Consider the following 11,775-nt stretch of genomic DNA (forward strand, 5'->3'; position numbering starts at 1 on the left):
AAAGCCAGTAATGTAAACAAAAGCCTGTTTTCTGGAGCAGAGGTGTCAAGCCTCCTTCTCTTAGAGGGTTATTTTAATTTTTTACGATTGTTCATCAACCAAGGTAAACATGTCAGGCAGGAGAGTTACAATTCACCAAGGTTAAATGGATTTTTTCAGAGCTCCACGCTGAAGCAACGTCCTTTACGCCGTCTGAACAGCTTTGTTGGGTATCGGCTCACTGCATTTATAGCAGTGCTGTTTCCATCACCTTCTTCCCTTCCCATTCCCCTCCCTTCTCTTTTTCTTTGCATTGTTTTTTCCCCTTCGTAATTATTCCTAAATCCATAACCCCACCACACAGGCCTACCTCCCAATTCCTTCCCCACTGCACCACGGAAACAAGCAACAGCCCAAGCGGTATTATTTGGCAGAAAAACCACCCTCGTCCCCCCAGATTTCAGAAAGGGACGTCTAGGTGGTTTCCAGATCTCCGAGGCACTGGTTGAGGCTGTCTGCTGGTGCGGGCTGATGTTGTCACATCTGTTTAAGACGGAGAACATCGCTATTCACCAATACCACAGCCTGTTTTGTTTTTTTTTAACAAAAATTTAGATTCTGCAGCTTCTACATATGCCATACAGATCATAAATACCTCAGCCAGAGGCAGCTCAGAGGCCATATATTTAACATTTCTACTCCAGAGCCTTTCACGTTGTTTTAAAATCCCAGCAACGACCTTTCAGTGTTTCATTTGGAGACTATTTCCTTTCATCACAACACTTCTCTCTTGACTTCTCCTGAATTAGTTTCAGATACAAACCTAATCTAAGCTCTGGCATTCCCAGGCCTCACCAAGTTTATTTTATTCTGCTGTCTTTCCTCTTGATAGCATCCGTGTGCATAAATATACGTACACATACGTTTTTATACAAACACACACACACACATACATACGTTTAATAACGGTAAGCAAAAGACAGCTGGATCCTCTGCAAACGAAGTCTAACGTGAAGTCAAAACCTTCACGTGCCTGAGAAACACTTGCGACCTAAAAAGCAAACGCAGTTACTTACCTTTGAGAAGAACGTGACTGATGTCATTTGTGTGAAACCACAAATATTTATTTTTAATGAAAAAATACTTAAAGTGTGCCACAGTGTCCATATATTCATTTGAATAGTAGTACAAAGATATGTATTTCTGAGAAAAAGTCTTAACACTGTAGAAAATAAATGTGGTTCTTAAATTATGTCAAAAAGAAACCAGTAAAAAAGTAATGTTTTATACACTGGAATAAAATGAAACAATTAGAGATAATAATAAATTATAATTACAGTATTTCAAATATTTGCTTCATGCTCTTTTCAGCATTAGTTTCTAAATGTGTCACGTATAATACGCCCTCAGAAGCCAGCAGTCAGAATGGTCTTTCAATGGTACTGTGGATAATAGGATGTGGAGCTGAATAAAGTCCTAGAAAAATGACACCACCGTTTGTTATTTACTGATACATAAAACATCAGCACATGGCAGTTTTAGGTTTGTATCTAACATATATTTTGTTAATGGAAAGTAATTTAGTTTTTTTTAATCAACTAATCTTTGATACTTTAATGAACTAAACAGCAATTATGGTCATTAACAAGTATGTCACCCAAGCACACTGCACAACCGTGCTTATGGGATGCTACACGTTGGACTGGCTTTTTATACAGTCAAAGTTACCAAGAATTTGGAATCATTTCAGGTCTAATTAAGCACTGCCAAATGTTTAAAACTATAAAGTGCTTTTAAATACAAATCATTTTTGCCTTTTAGAAATAGGAAAAAATCCAAACATGCACTTAAACCTGAAACCTCCATGCCATTATATACTGCAGTTTAACAGCAAAACATCCGTTTTGTGCCATTTCTTTTAAAATTTCCTTTCCCATCCCGCCCCAACCCCAGCCAAAAAGTCAAATAGTGTCTAAATTGGATTTGTCAGTATCTTCTTGGTCGTGTTTGTACATGAAGGTTAGGAGGAAAAGAGCAATATCCAGAGATGACCAATAGGCAGTGTGTGATGTGACCGCGGACCAGTATCTGCTCTCCACGAGACCTTCCCTGAGCTCAAAATCAATCCTGTGCTCCAGTTCCACTGCAAATTGAACAAGAAACACAAGCGATGTTAGAATTTTGTATGTCGGCAGAAGAAAAAACACCGGCATGTTTCTCCATCAGCTTTGGGTTCCGATTCTACTTGTTGTATATAAAATGCACATAATAGCTCCGCGTTTACATTTAACAGTACGCTCATCTGAATCAACTGTGGTTTTTAATGATACTTACGTACGTTTTGATGCACGTGCATTTAGCACAAACCTGACCCAAGAGTGGTCCTCAGTTCAGGGGAAAAAAGAAACAACAACTAAACCTAAAGCTTGGAAAAAGCTGGCATTTTTTTAAGCAGCTGTTTTCCTTACAGTAACTATATCAATACATTTATTTATACTCCTTATGATCACTACACAGAAGCGTCCAGCAAACGTTGAGGCCCCATTAGGAAACGCTGACTTTCAGAAGGTGAATGTTCAGAACTTTCTGAAATAAATGGACTTCTCGCATCTTCAGTGGCCATACAAGGAGACTCCACCCAATATCACAAGCCCTTTCTGAAAACCAGCTGTCCCTACACAGCCCTAGTCCTTTTAATTTCCAGATTATTCCAAATATATTTCAGCAGTTATCCTTTCATTTCAATGGCTGCTTTGATTAATACCATGTTCAAAGCAATTTTCACTGCATGTTTAACCGGGCCAATGGCTAACCTATTGTTAAGGCACTTTAGCGGTTTGAAAAATCTCTACAAGGAGCAATAGAATAAAAAGGACAAAACTAAAAGCCTGCTTAGCTACAAAAGCCAAAACCCCATATTGAGTAAAAAATGCAGCTATTTAGCAAAGCCAGTTTCAAGGAATTTTAATTCTTGGCTCCAAGACTGCATAAAGCGAGCATCGCAGAAGCGCAGCCTCCGCCGTGATGGCAGAGCAGCTCTCGGGGAACGACGTGCCTTCGTGTTTTCGCAGCAGCATTGCACCGCTTTGCAAACGCAGCAAGGACAGGGAGTCAGAGCCTTCGAATACCAAAAGACAACCGCAGTCCTTTCCACTACGACGCATATATTCAAAAAAACACCCAGTCGCTCTGCAGGAAGGGACGCCCCGAACGACTCCGTCTCCCTTTGACGAGAGGCCGTTACAGGAGCTTGGGAGGCAGCCAAACCCCACCACAAGCCGAGCGGCCGCCCTCTCAGAAGCAAATACTTCGGCGGCCGATTGCATCATTCAGTTTGCAGCCTGGCTGGCCTCCGCTCCACGTTCTCCTTCTATGGAGCAGGGACGGGCTTTCAGCAGAGAGGGATGCGGGAACCGCGCAGAAGGCCCTCGACGTGCCAACCTCCCCCCCAAAAGGACCTCGTTGGTAGCTCCATGATATTTGCTGTCATGCCACTCTGTTTACCCCAAAGTTAAAACAAAAGTCTCTGTCCTCAAATACTGACTCAGACAGGTTATCTGTTGAAATTAGCAGTGATGAACGGACAGCAATGTATCATGTGAACGCTATCACAAGATACAGCGTACTTGTGACTCCTTAGATTGCAAAAACCCTCGCCTTGCAACAGTGCCAATGAGAAGTTTAGAAATAAAATCAAGTATGAACTTCTGTGAAGGAAGTACCTATACTTTTCCAAAAAACCAGCTGTTAAAATTGCACTTTCTGTTCTGGGTGGTTCAGATCAGGACAAGGGCAGTTTCTGTTTCCAGTCATACAAACCTTTAAATCCAGATTGCTTCGGAATTGTAAATGTATATGGAAATTAAAAAAATACATTTTTTGATAAATGGTGAGTGGGATTCTCTGCAGTAATTGCATTGCTTTTCCTAGTGGGAGTCTAAAAACTACTGATATGCAGATCTCATTAGCCAAAACTCATACATGCTTATATACACATATGTGGTGTATGTGTACGTACAAACACATATACAGATAAACCTTCCTTAAGGGGAAAAAAAGGTTAAAAGGAGAACAAATAGTCAATCCTTGGACAGTCTTAAGAGATTCAAAAAGCAGGAACGGATTCAATATTTATCACTTTAGAGCAAACCAACAGAATTAAACAGCAGCGTATGTCGTTATGGTATTTCCAGCATACAGACATACAGATGCAGCCCACTAAAGGTCTTGTTTCCACGGGGTTTGTAAGGTGGACTCGTCACTAACCTGTGGGTTCGAGAAAGGCCGAGCTGCTGTGTGGGAAAGGTGGTGTCCCAACAGTTGTGGCTTTCCTGTCGTCCCCCTCAGCTCCATCTTTTCCCGTCTCCAGTGTCTGTGGGGTGGTTGTACTAGATCGACCAAATCTCGAAAAAAGCATCCCGCCAAGGCCCTTCCCAATACTCGCAGCTCCTGCATTCAGCAAGGGAAAAAAACAAACACAAGCACAAGGGCAGCTAAATCAAACTGCAAATTAAAGTTGCTCTAGCACCCATCAATTAGAGTTGAGCGGTAGAAGAAGGAAAACACTATTCATGCTTTTCTAGGGTGGGAACAGCTTATCTGACTTAAGTGTACACTGTTTATCATGAGACTAATCTAGCGTACAAGCAAAAGCTCTAATTTGGAAACTGTAGTTAGGGGAAAAAAAAATACGTGAGAACACTTCTGCAGCAAGAAATCTGGGACTTTTAAGGATATGTTGTAATTCCTCTTTCATGAAAAGCCTAAGACTAAGACAAAAATGCCTTATAACAACGTTAGTACCTTCCGCACATAAGAATCCCATCAGGACATTCAAGACATTCCTTTCATTAAGGGTCTTTATGTTAGCGTCACCCTTACAGACATTTAGAAATGCTGTATCGTCCTTTAAAAGGACTATTGTGGTTGCTCAGGAAGAGGGGTGCAAAAGTTAAGAACAGATCTGCGATGTTTTCTCCCAACGAAAATGATCCGAGGGCTGGAGCATCTGTGCTGTAAGGACAGGCTGAGAGAGTTGGGGTTGTTCAGCCTGGAGAAGAGGAGGCTTCGAGGTGACCTCATTGCGGCCTTCCAATACCTGAAGGGGGCCTATGTGAGAGATGGGGACAGACTTTTTAGCAGGGTCTGCTGTGACAGGACAAGAGGTAATGGTTTTAAACTAAAAGAGGATAGATTTAGACTAGACATAAGGAAAAAATTCTTTACAATGAGGGTGGTGAAGCACTGGCACAGGTTGCCCAGAGGGGTGGTGGAAGCCCCATCCCTGGAGGCATTCAAGGTCAGGCTGGATGGGGCTCTGAGCAGCCTTATCTAGTTGGAGATGTCCCTGCTCACCGCAGGGGGGTTGGACTCGATGACCTCTGAAGGTCCCTTCCAGCCCAAATGACTCTATGATCCTGTGATTCTATGACTTTGCTGCCACCTTATGGACAGGACATTCAAGTTACCATAGTAACAGCAAACAGCAACCCTGCTTTCAAATACCACGTATTTCTACTTAAGGGCTTCTATATACTTTACTTATTTGATTGGGAAGATTCCTGGCACTAGCCTTCTTCCAAATCCCACCCAGAGAGCTAAAGAAAAGCCTTGAGTCAACAAAAACTGCAAGTGCATGCTCAAATATAAGCTCCAGTCAAAGTGAATTTAAGCTCACTTAAACCAAGGCTTATTTTGAATCAGAAAGCCAGAAGGGGACAGACTTCATGTTAAAACAGCCTGAATTTCCTCTTGTAAGATCCTGAGTTAAATGTAATAGCTTACAAAGAGTGATTTTTCTCCTATTTGCCAATACCAGAAAATGTAGTCACAAAACAAGCTGCTTTTTTTTTTTTTTCCCCCATGAAGTAGAGTGGAAACTATTAAATCACCAGGACGCTACTTCAATAAGGCAGACAACAATAAGGCAGCGATAGCATAAACGCTCTGACCCATATCATCTCCCCGCAAGCCTTGACTCCAGTGTACGTAAACTGTCTTTTCTTCAAAGTAAACGTCAGTTGGGATTAAAACAAGCCCTACTCCTATACAGAACAAACTGAAACAGTCAGGAATCGTTTGCTTACGGTTGCCCCTCGAACACCACACCACGGAGCAGCGAAGCTCGACGAGAAGGTCCTATACGTAAAACAAAGGACATAAAGAACAATTACCTAATATACTCGCTTTGCCTATGTTCGTTATAGATTCCCCATAGTGGCGTCGAACCATGACTGGTGAAGTCGTTGGGCTTGGTACAGTTGAAACGCTTTCGCTATCAGTAACTGAGGTAGGTTCTTTTGTTGGGTTGAGAAAACTTGGCTTCATATGCTCGTAAGGTAGAGGGTTTGCAGTGTTGTACCAGTGGATCTGGACAGGCGAAATGTTGCTGTAGTGTTTCAGAATTAAAGGTTCTAATCTATAGGCCTGCAAGAGTAATTCAGAAAAGAAAATCCTGAGTGTCAAGGCTGAAAAATCACATTTTCTTCCCATACAGAGTCCTCTCCAACCTCAAATCCACAATATCTGTAACGACTGAAGCCTAGAAGGTGACAGAATGCTGGTGTTACCTTCTGGTTCACTTTTATTTTCACAGCCTGGAAGATATATTAGCTGCCCAGTTGCTTGTGCATTCACTTCTGCACATTTCTCTGCAACACTTCTACTACACGTTGTGACGAACACAGAAGTTTCTGTTAACAGATGTTTGTTATTATGCATTGACAGAGCAAACTCTCTATACAGTTAAGCTGATTCTGCACAGCACAACAGAGAGGGAGGAACTGGCTATGTAAACATTTTGTTTGCTGACTCTTAATTGATCTCTCTGTAAACCATGAATCGGTGTGCTAATTAAAAAAATCATTTTCTATTGATTCTTTATTTTTCTTTGTTTACTTAGGTGTAGAAAAGCATTCTGCACTTCTTTATCTTAAAACTAAATGAAATCACTATTTGCAGATTGGCACCACCGATTGCAGCCTGACCAATCGTCCTAGATGTCCCAGGAAAATTCTGGGTTTGGAGTAGCTGGAGCTGAACAAGATCTTGAGATGAGCAGAACCAGCATGTTTGGATTGAAGTCTGAATATACTCAGATTCAGGCAGAGATTAAACACAAACGTATCCCCAAATTACTGTAATACAGTAAGCACGAAATCCCAAACCAAGCTTGCATCAAAGAAGTCGCCAAGGTGATGCAGATCAAAGTCCAGCATCCCGTCTGTGATAACAGCAAACGCTAGCTGCCTGCGGCAGAGCGTAAGGACAGGGCAAAGCTATACCGACACTGCCCTCCCAAGTACTATCCCACCCTCAAACAAGCTGTTACTTAGGACCCTTTGGGAAAAAAACAGTGTCTTTGTTTTTCTGCAGCATCTCCTAAACTGCTTGTGAAGCCTTTTTTAACAGCAGCAGAGTAATCTGGAATCTTATGCTTATTAATATGAAAAGAGAAGCAAAGTATATGGTCTTTAAGGCAATTATTTGTAGGAACTGTTATTCTACAGTTACAAAAAACAAGACATTGTACGATAATCATTAACAAATAGTCCTGTGCTGGAACATACTTGCGCCGATTCACACACTTTGAAGATCACACATTATCACAAAGCTGATGCTTAAAAACAGTCAAGGTAAAAGCTTGCAACTGCAATTAAAACTCACCACTGGATCTGTTGGATGAAAAATATTTAGTAAGCGGTTACAAATTGTTCTGGGCAGAATATGGTCTTGACTACCGCTGTTTCCTGGACGGATGCCACGCAATGCCAAAAACACTGCTAATGGAGATCCCATACAGAAGAAATTCTCAACCTAAGGAGAGATTTCATCTACGTTAATAAGGATGGAAATAATGCTTTCTAACATGGCTGGATGTGATTTCTCTCTTTCAACTGATTTCTCAGTTTCAACTGGGGGACTCGTATAGTATTAGTAAGTCAAAAGGGGGAAGACCACTATAAGACACATACTGTAACATGAAGGTTAAGTTTCCCATTCCCCTTTGCTGTGAGAAGAGAGTTACGTGTTGTGGTGCTACATCGTTGGAAAACTGAAAAACAAGTCGGATATTTGAACTGAAAGAGGTCTACCAACACTGGAAAGGCTGGACCAAGAAGAATTTGGAAGACACTAAGGAAATGTGATGAGTTTCACAAGACTGAAGTCTGATTTGTCACAAAAATTCCCAAAGCTTACCACACCTCCTTAATCTTACCCTAGCCAAGTACTCCATGATTTGTTTTTCTACACACAGGAAGGAAGAGGAAGTAGAAATGCAAGCCACACTGAGTATAAAAGACAACCTAGAGAATACTTATAGTAGTCACATGCACATACAGGCTGGTGTTATGTACAACCTCTTAAAAACACCTAGCGTTAAGTGAAAAGAACGGTGCTTGTCGAAAGTGCCACCAGGTCACACGCTAAGAACCGCTACCCAGGAACAGGTACAGCATGCTGAGCAACTTTGCAGGCTCCTCTCATCCAAAGCTCCCATGGCTTTGTTCTAAAAGGACAACCTTTAACACTGAGAGGCGATTGAGTAAACCTGAACTGCAACTGCTAACTCGTCTGACAAAGGTCACTGAATATGCATCAGTGGTAACGACTTTTGGTCACTACCAACCTGGGGCCGGGATTCAACAGTGACCTAGAGGTGAATGGCTTCCTATCCCATTACCAATCCTCAGACATCATCTCCTAGGAACATCAAAGGTAAAACTCTGTAGTCAAAAATATTTTCATGAGTCAAAATTACTTTTTAACCTTTAGAGTATTTTTTTATATCGAACATTGTCTAGTTGCCATGGTCTAGTTGTCACGCTGGTGTTAGGACAACAGTTGGACTCGATGATCTCTGAGGTCTCTTCCAACCTCATCGATTCTGTGATCAATTTTACCATTATTGGACCTTCACTGCAACTTTCCCAATAGCAGTGCCCAGTTTGCAGGGCACTACAACTCAGTAACTCCTACCACAGAGCTGCTTAACCAGCAAGAGAAATTGCTGCATTCTTGCTAAGTGCACGTGGAGGATGCTTGGATCCCCATGTGCCTTCCCTATATGTCAGTCCATGGAGCGAGGGTGGAGAAATAATGGTCTGTTTCATCTATCAGATTCCGGCACTGCACAAAACATTTCTCCTCCTCTGCCTTGGCACTGGTACCCCACCGGTTCCTTCTAAAAGAATGCGCAAGTCCCAGTTCAATGGAAAAAAAATCTAGGTCTTCAGCAAAGCTATTCAATGTCATACGCTGCAGCGCACTGGTCTGTCATCTGTATTGTCACTCTAGCCTAGTGCAAAGCTGCTTTCCTTTCTTAGAATCAAGCTTTACGCAGACTCTTACATTTCTGCAGTTTGGACAAAAAGCATTCTCGTCTTCAAATACAATAGAAACAGATACTCACAGTGCAATCCTTTAAACCGAATAAGTAACCTTTAACCCTGTCCATCTGATATTCCTGTATCGAGCATCTGAAGCACACAATTACGTTTTTTTTCTGCTTCAGAAAGAAATCAGAAAGTGACTGCCAGCTTACATTGGCTAGCAGATGCTTAAAAGATGTTTTCATGAATTCACCTTAGATAAGTACAGACTAGGCAACAATCTCAAAAGGTAAACTGTTTCAGTGGTTACACGGCGCATGGCTTTTGTTCCATCGTTTCTATTGAGAAACACAAGACTAACAGTGTCCACATACAGATGCTTTCTTCTTGGAGGGCACTGTTCTTTGCCATGTATTTTCTTACATGCGCAAGCCTTCCAATATGGTCTTCCAGCTCCGAAAATGCTCACAAATTACCTTAGTGATACCTTAACGGATGGCACCAGACCAGTACCAAAGCAGTGAACGCTAAAAATCAAAAGTAAGCCTTCCAAAAATAAAGTTCTTTTCAATTGCAACCATTAGGCTCTCAGTGCTGTTGCAAAGTGGCTGAAGACTGCCATGCGATGAAACCTACTGGGACTAGAGGACTAAAATCTTTCTAGGACGTATTTATTAATTTTGGTGTTTCTCCTAGAAGCAGGAGTGGGGCACTTCACATACTCTCCTGTAAATGTTTAACAACAGAGAAGACATGTTTAAGAACATGACCTTTCAGGATAGCACTGTTCTCCTGGTTACGATTCATAAACAGAAGACTTAATGAATTTATTTGTATTTTAAGCAGAAGCTGAGCCAAATAGTCATCCATTCAACTTAAGATTGCAGTATTTTCAGAATTTAAAAAAAAAAGGCACCGAATGAGCCAACAGAAGTGAGCTCTTCTGTGCATAAGTAAGCGTGGGGGACAAATGAATGTTGTTTAGCGGCGATGTTAAAACAGAAGATGCAGAAGGCAATTACAATGTATGCTCCTGTGCTGCCTTGCAGCCTGAAGGATCCCAAATATCCTCCCAGAACGAGGAAACACCGACCTCTGCAGCAGCCTCTACCTGCTCCTGCACCCAGGAACGCTCTGCAGCCTTAGCAGAGACAGGGAACAGAGGCTTACACCAGTATTACATGGGGAATTTAACTGGGCCGTTGTGTGTGCAACTACTACGGCACATTTCTGCATTCAGTTCAAAGGCTTCCTCCTCTCCAGTAAGGCTGCATGTCAGCATCCCATTAAGCTCTCATAGTTCTGTGAGAGTGGTAGCTCCCATAATTCTGTACATGTGGTAAATCACTTGTATTTTACAAATAATTTGTGATGGTTGTTATCAACATTGACATCACTGTCAGATGATGCTACATACAAGCCACAAGGTCAAGTACAAGCTGGAGCTTCTTCCGGAAGAGTTTCTGTGACCCTGGGTGAATGAGAAGTGCTAAGGAATCCTGAAGGACTTTGGGCCAGCACATTGACAAATCCAGATTTAAATGAATTTCCATCTCAGTTCTAGGGAGCAACTGCGGTACGTCCTGCCCTCCTCTTCCCTACTGTGATTGAAAATTATCCTACAATAGTTATTTTCATGCACCACAGAGTCAGAAAGAGGTAGGTATCACACCATCCCCATGTTTTCATGTTCTTCAACCCCTTTAGCCTTTAACTCCGATCACTCTTACATAGCTGGTGAGGAGAAGGCTGTGCTTCTAAGCTTTACATTTACAACGTTGGCTTTGCTTTTAACCCACGGAGCTCCTATTGATGTAGCAGTTTATTCAACTATGCCACCTGAGGAGACGTAGAGGATGAGAGACAAAGATACCTCAGCCTCAAGTTCCCATTCTGGTGGCTTGTCCAATATATTATTAGAGTACAAGACACTCCATATCTTCATGTTTGTGTTTTTTTTTTTTTTTTTTTTCTTCCAAAAGGGTCAGTCGATCACCCAGATCATTTCCTCTACTATTAAATACCAGCCAAGTTAGCTGCTGTATTTATTCTTGTATTTGTCTTGCTGAAAACTACCTTTGTGCTTGCTCAACATCAAGGAAGCTTCACTCTGCTTAATGTAGGACTAGTGACTCTGTCTCATCCTGGGAAGCTTAATTTGTTTCAGTCCATAAAAGAGGCAACACATCAACAGTGGCTAGCCTTTTTCATTACAGCTGTGCATTGTGTAATACAGCCGAAGATCAGTGACCAAAGGCTCCAGTCTCCTGTGTCGCACAGACCTAAGTAATTTGTGGATCAAGAATTTGTGGGGAAGAGCAACTCATGATCAAACCCGAGCTCTGGTGTGCCATGAAGAGAGCTAAGGGGCAGGTAGTGGGTACCTACAAAGCAGTTAGTTCTCTTTCAACAAGCTAGTCACCCTCAGTAAGCTGGCCTGGCTTGCCGATGAGCAATCGTCTTT

The 11,775-nt window shown here is 41.9% G+C and overlaps 1 protein-coding gene across 1 annotated transcript in view; it reads right to left on the reverse strand.

Annotated features, from left to right (window-relative positions):
- Positions 1–1,940: 1,940 nt before the first annotated feature.
- DDHD1 (DDHD domain containing 1) overlaps positions 1,941–11,775 on the reverse strand; it is a gene marked incomplete at its 5' end in the record, with an annotated part of 51,703 nt that continues 41,868 nt past the window's right edge. The window contains 4 exons of the mRNA XM_009697790.1: positions 1,941–2,122; positions 4,246–4,428; positions 6,153–6,405; positions 7,645–7,794. Coding sequence (XP_009696092.1) covers positions 1,941–2,122; positions 4,246–4,428; positions 6,153–6,405; positions 7,645–7,794 — 768 coding nt within the window. The remainder of the gene's footprint in view (positions 2,123–4,245; positions 4,429–6,152; positions 6,406–7,644; positions 7,795–11,775) is intronic.

Source organism: Cariama cristata, unplaced genomic scaffold (genome assembly GCF_000690535.1).
Source record: "Cariama cristata isolate BGI_N322 unplaced genomic scaffold, ASM69053v1 scaffold11893, whole genome shotgun sequence".
NCBI lineage: Eukaryota > Metazoa > Chordata > Aves > Cariamiformes > Cariamidae > Cariama > Cariama cristata.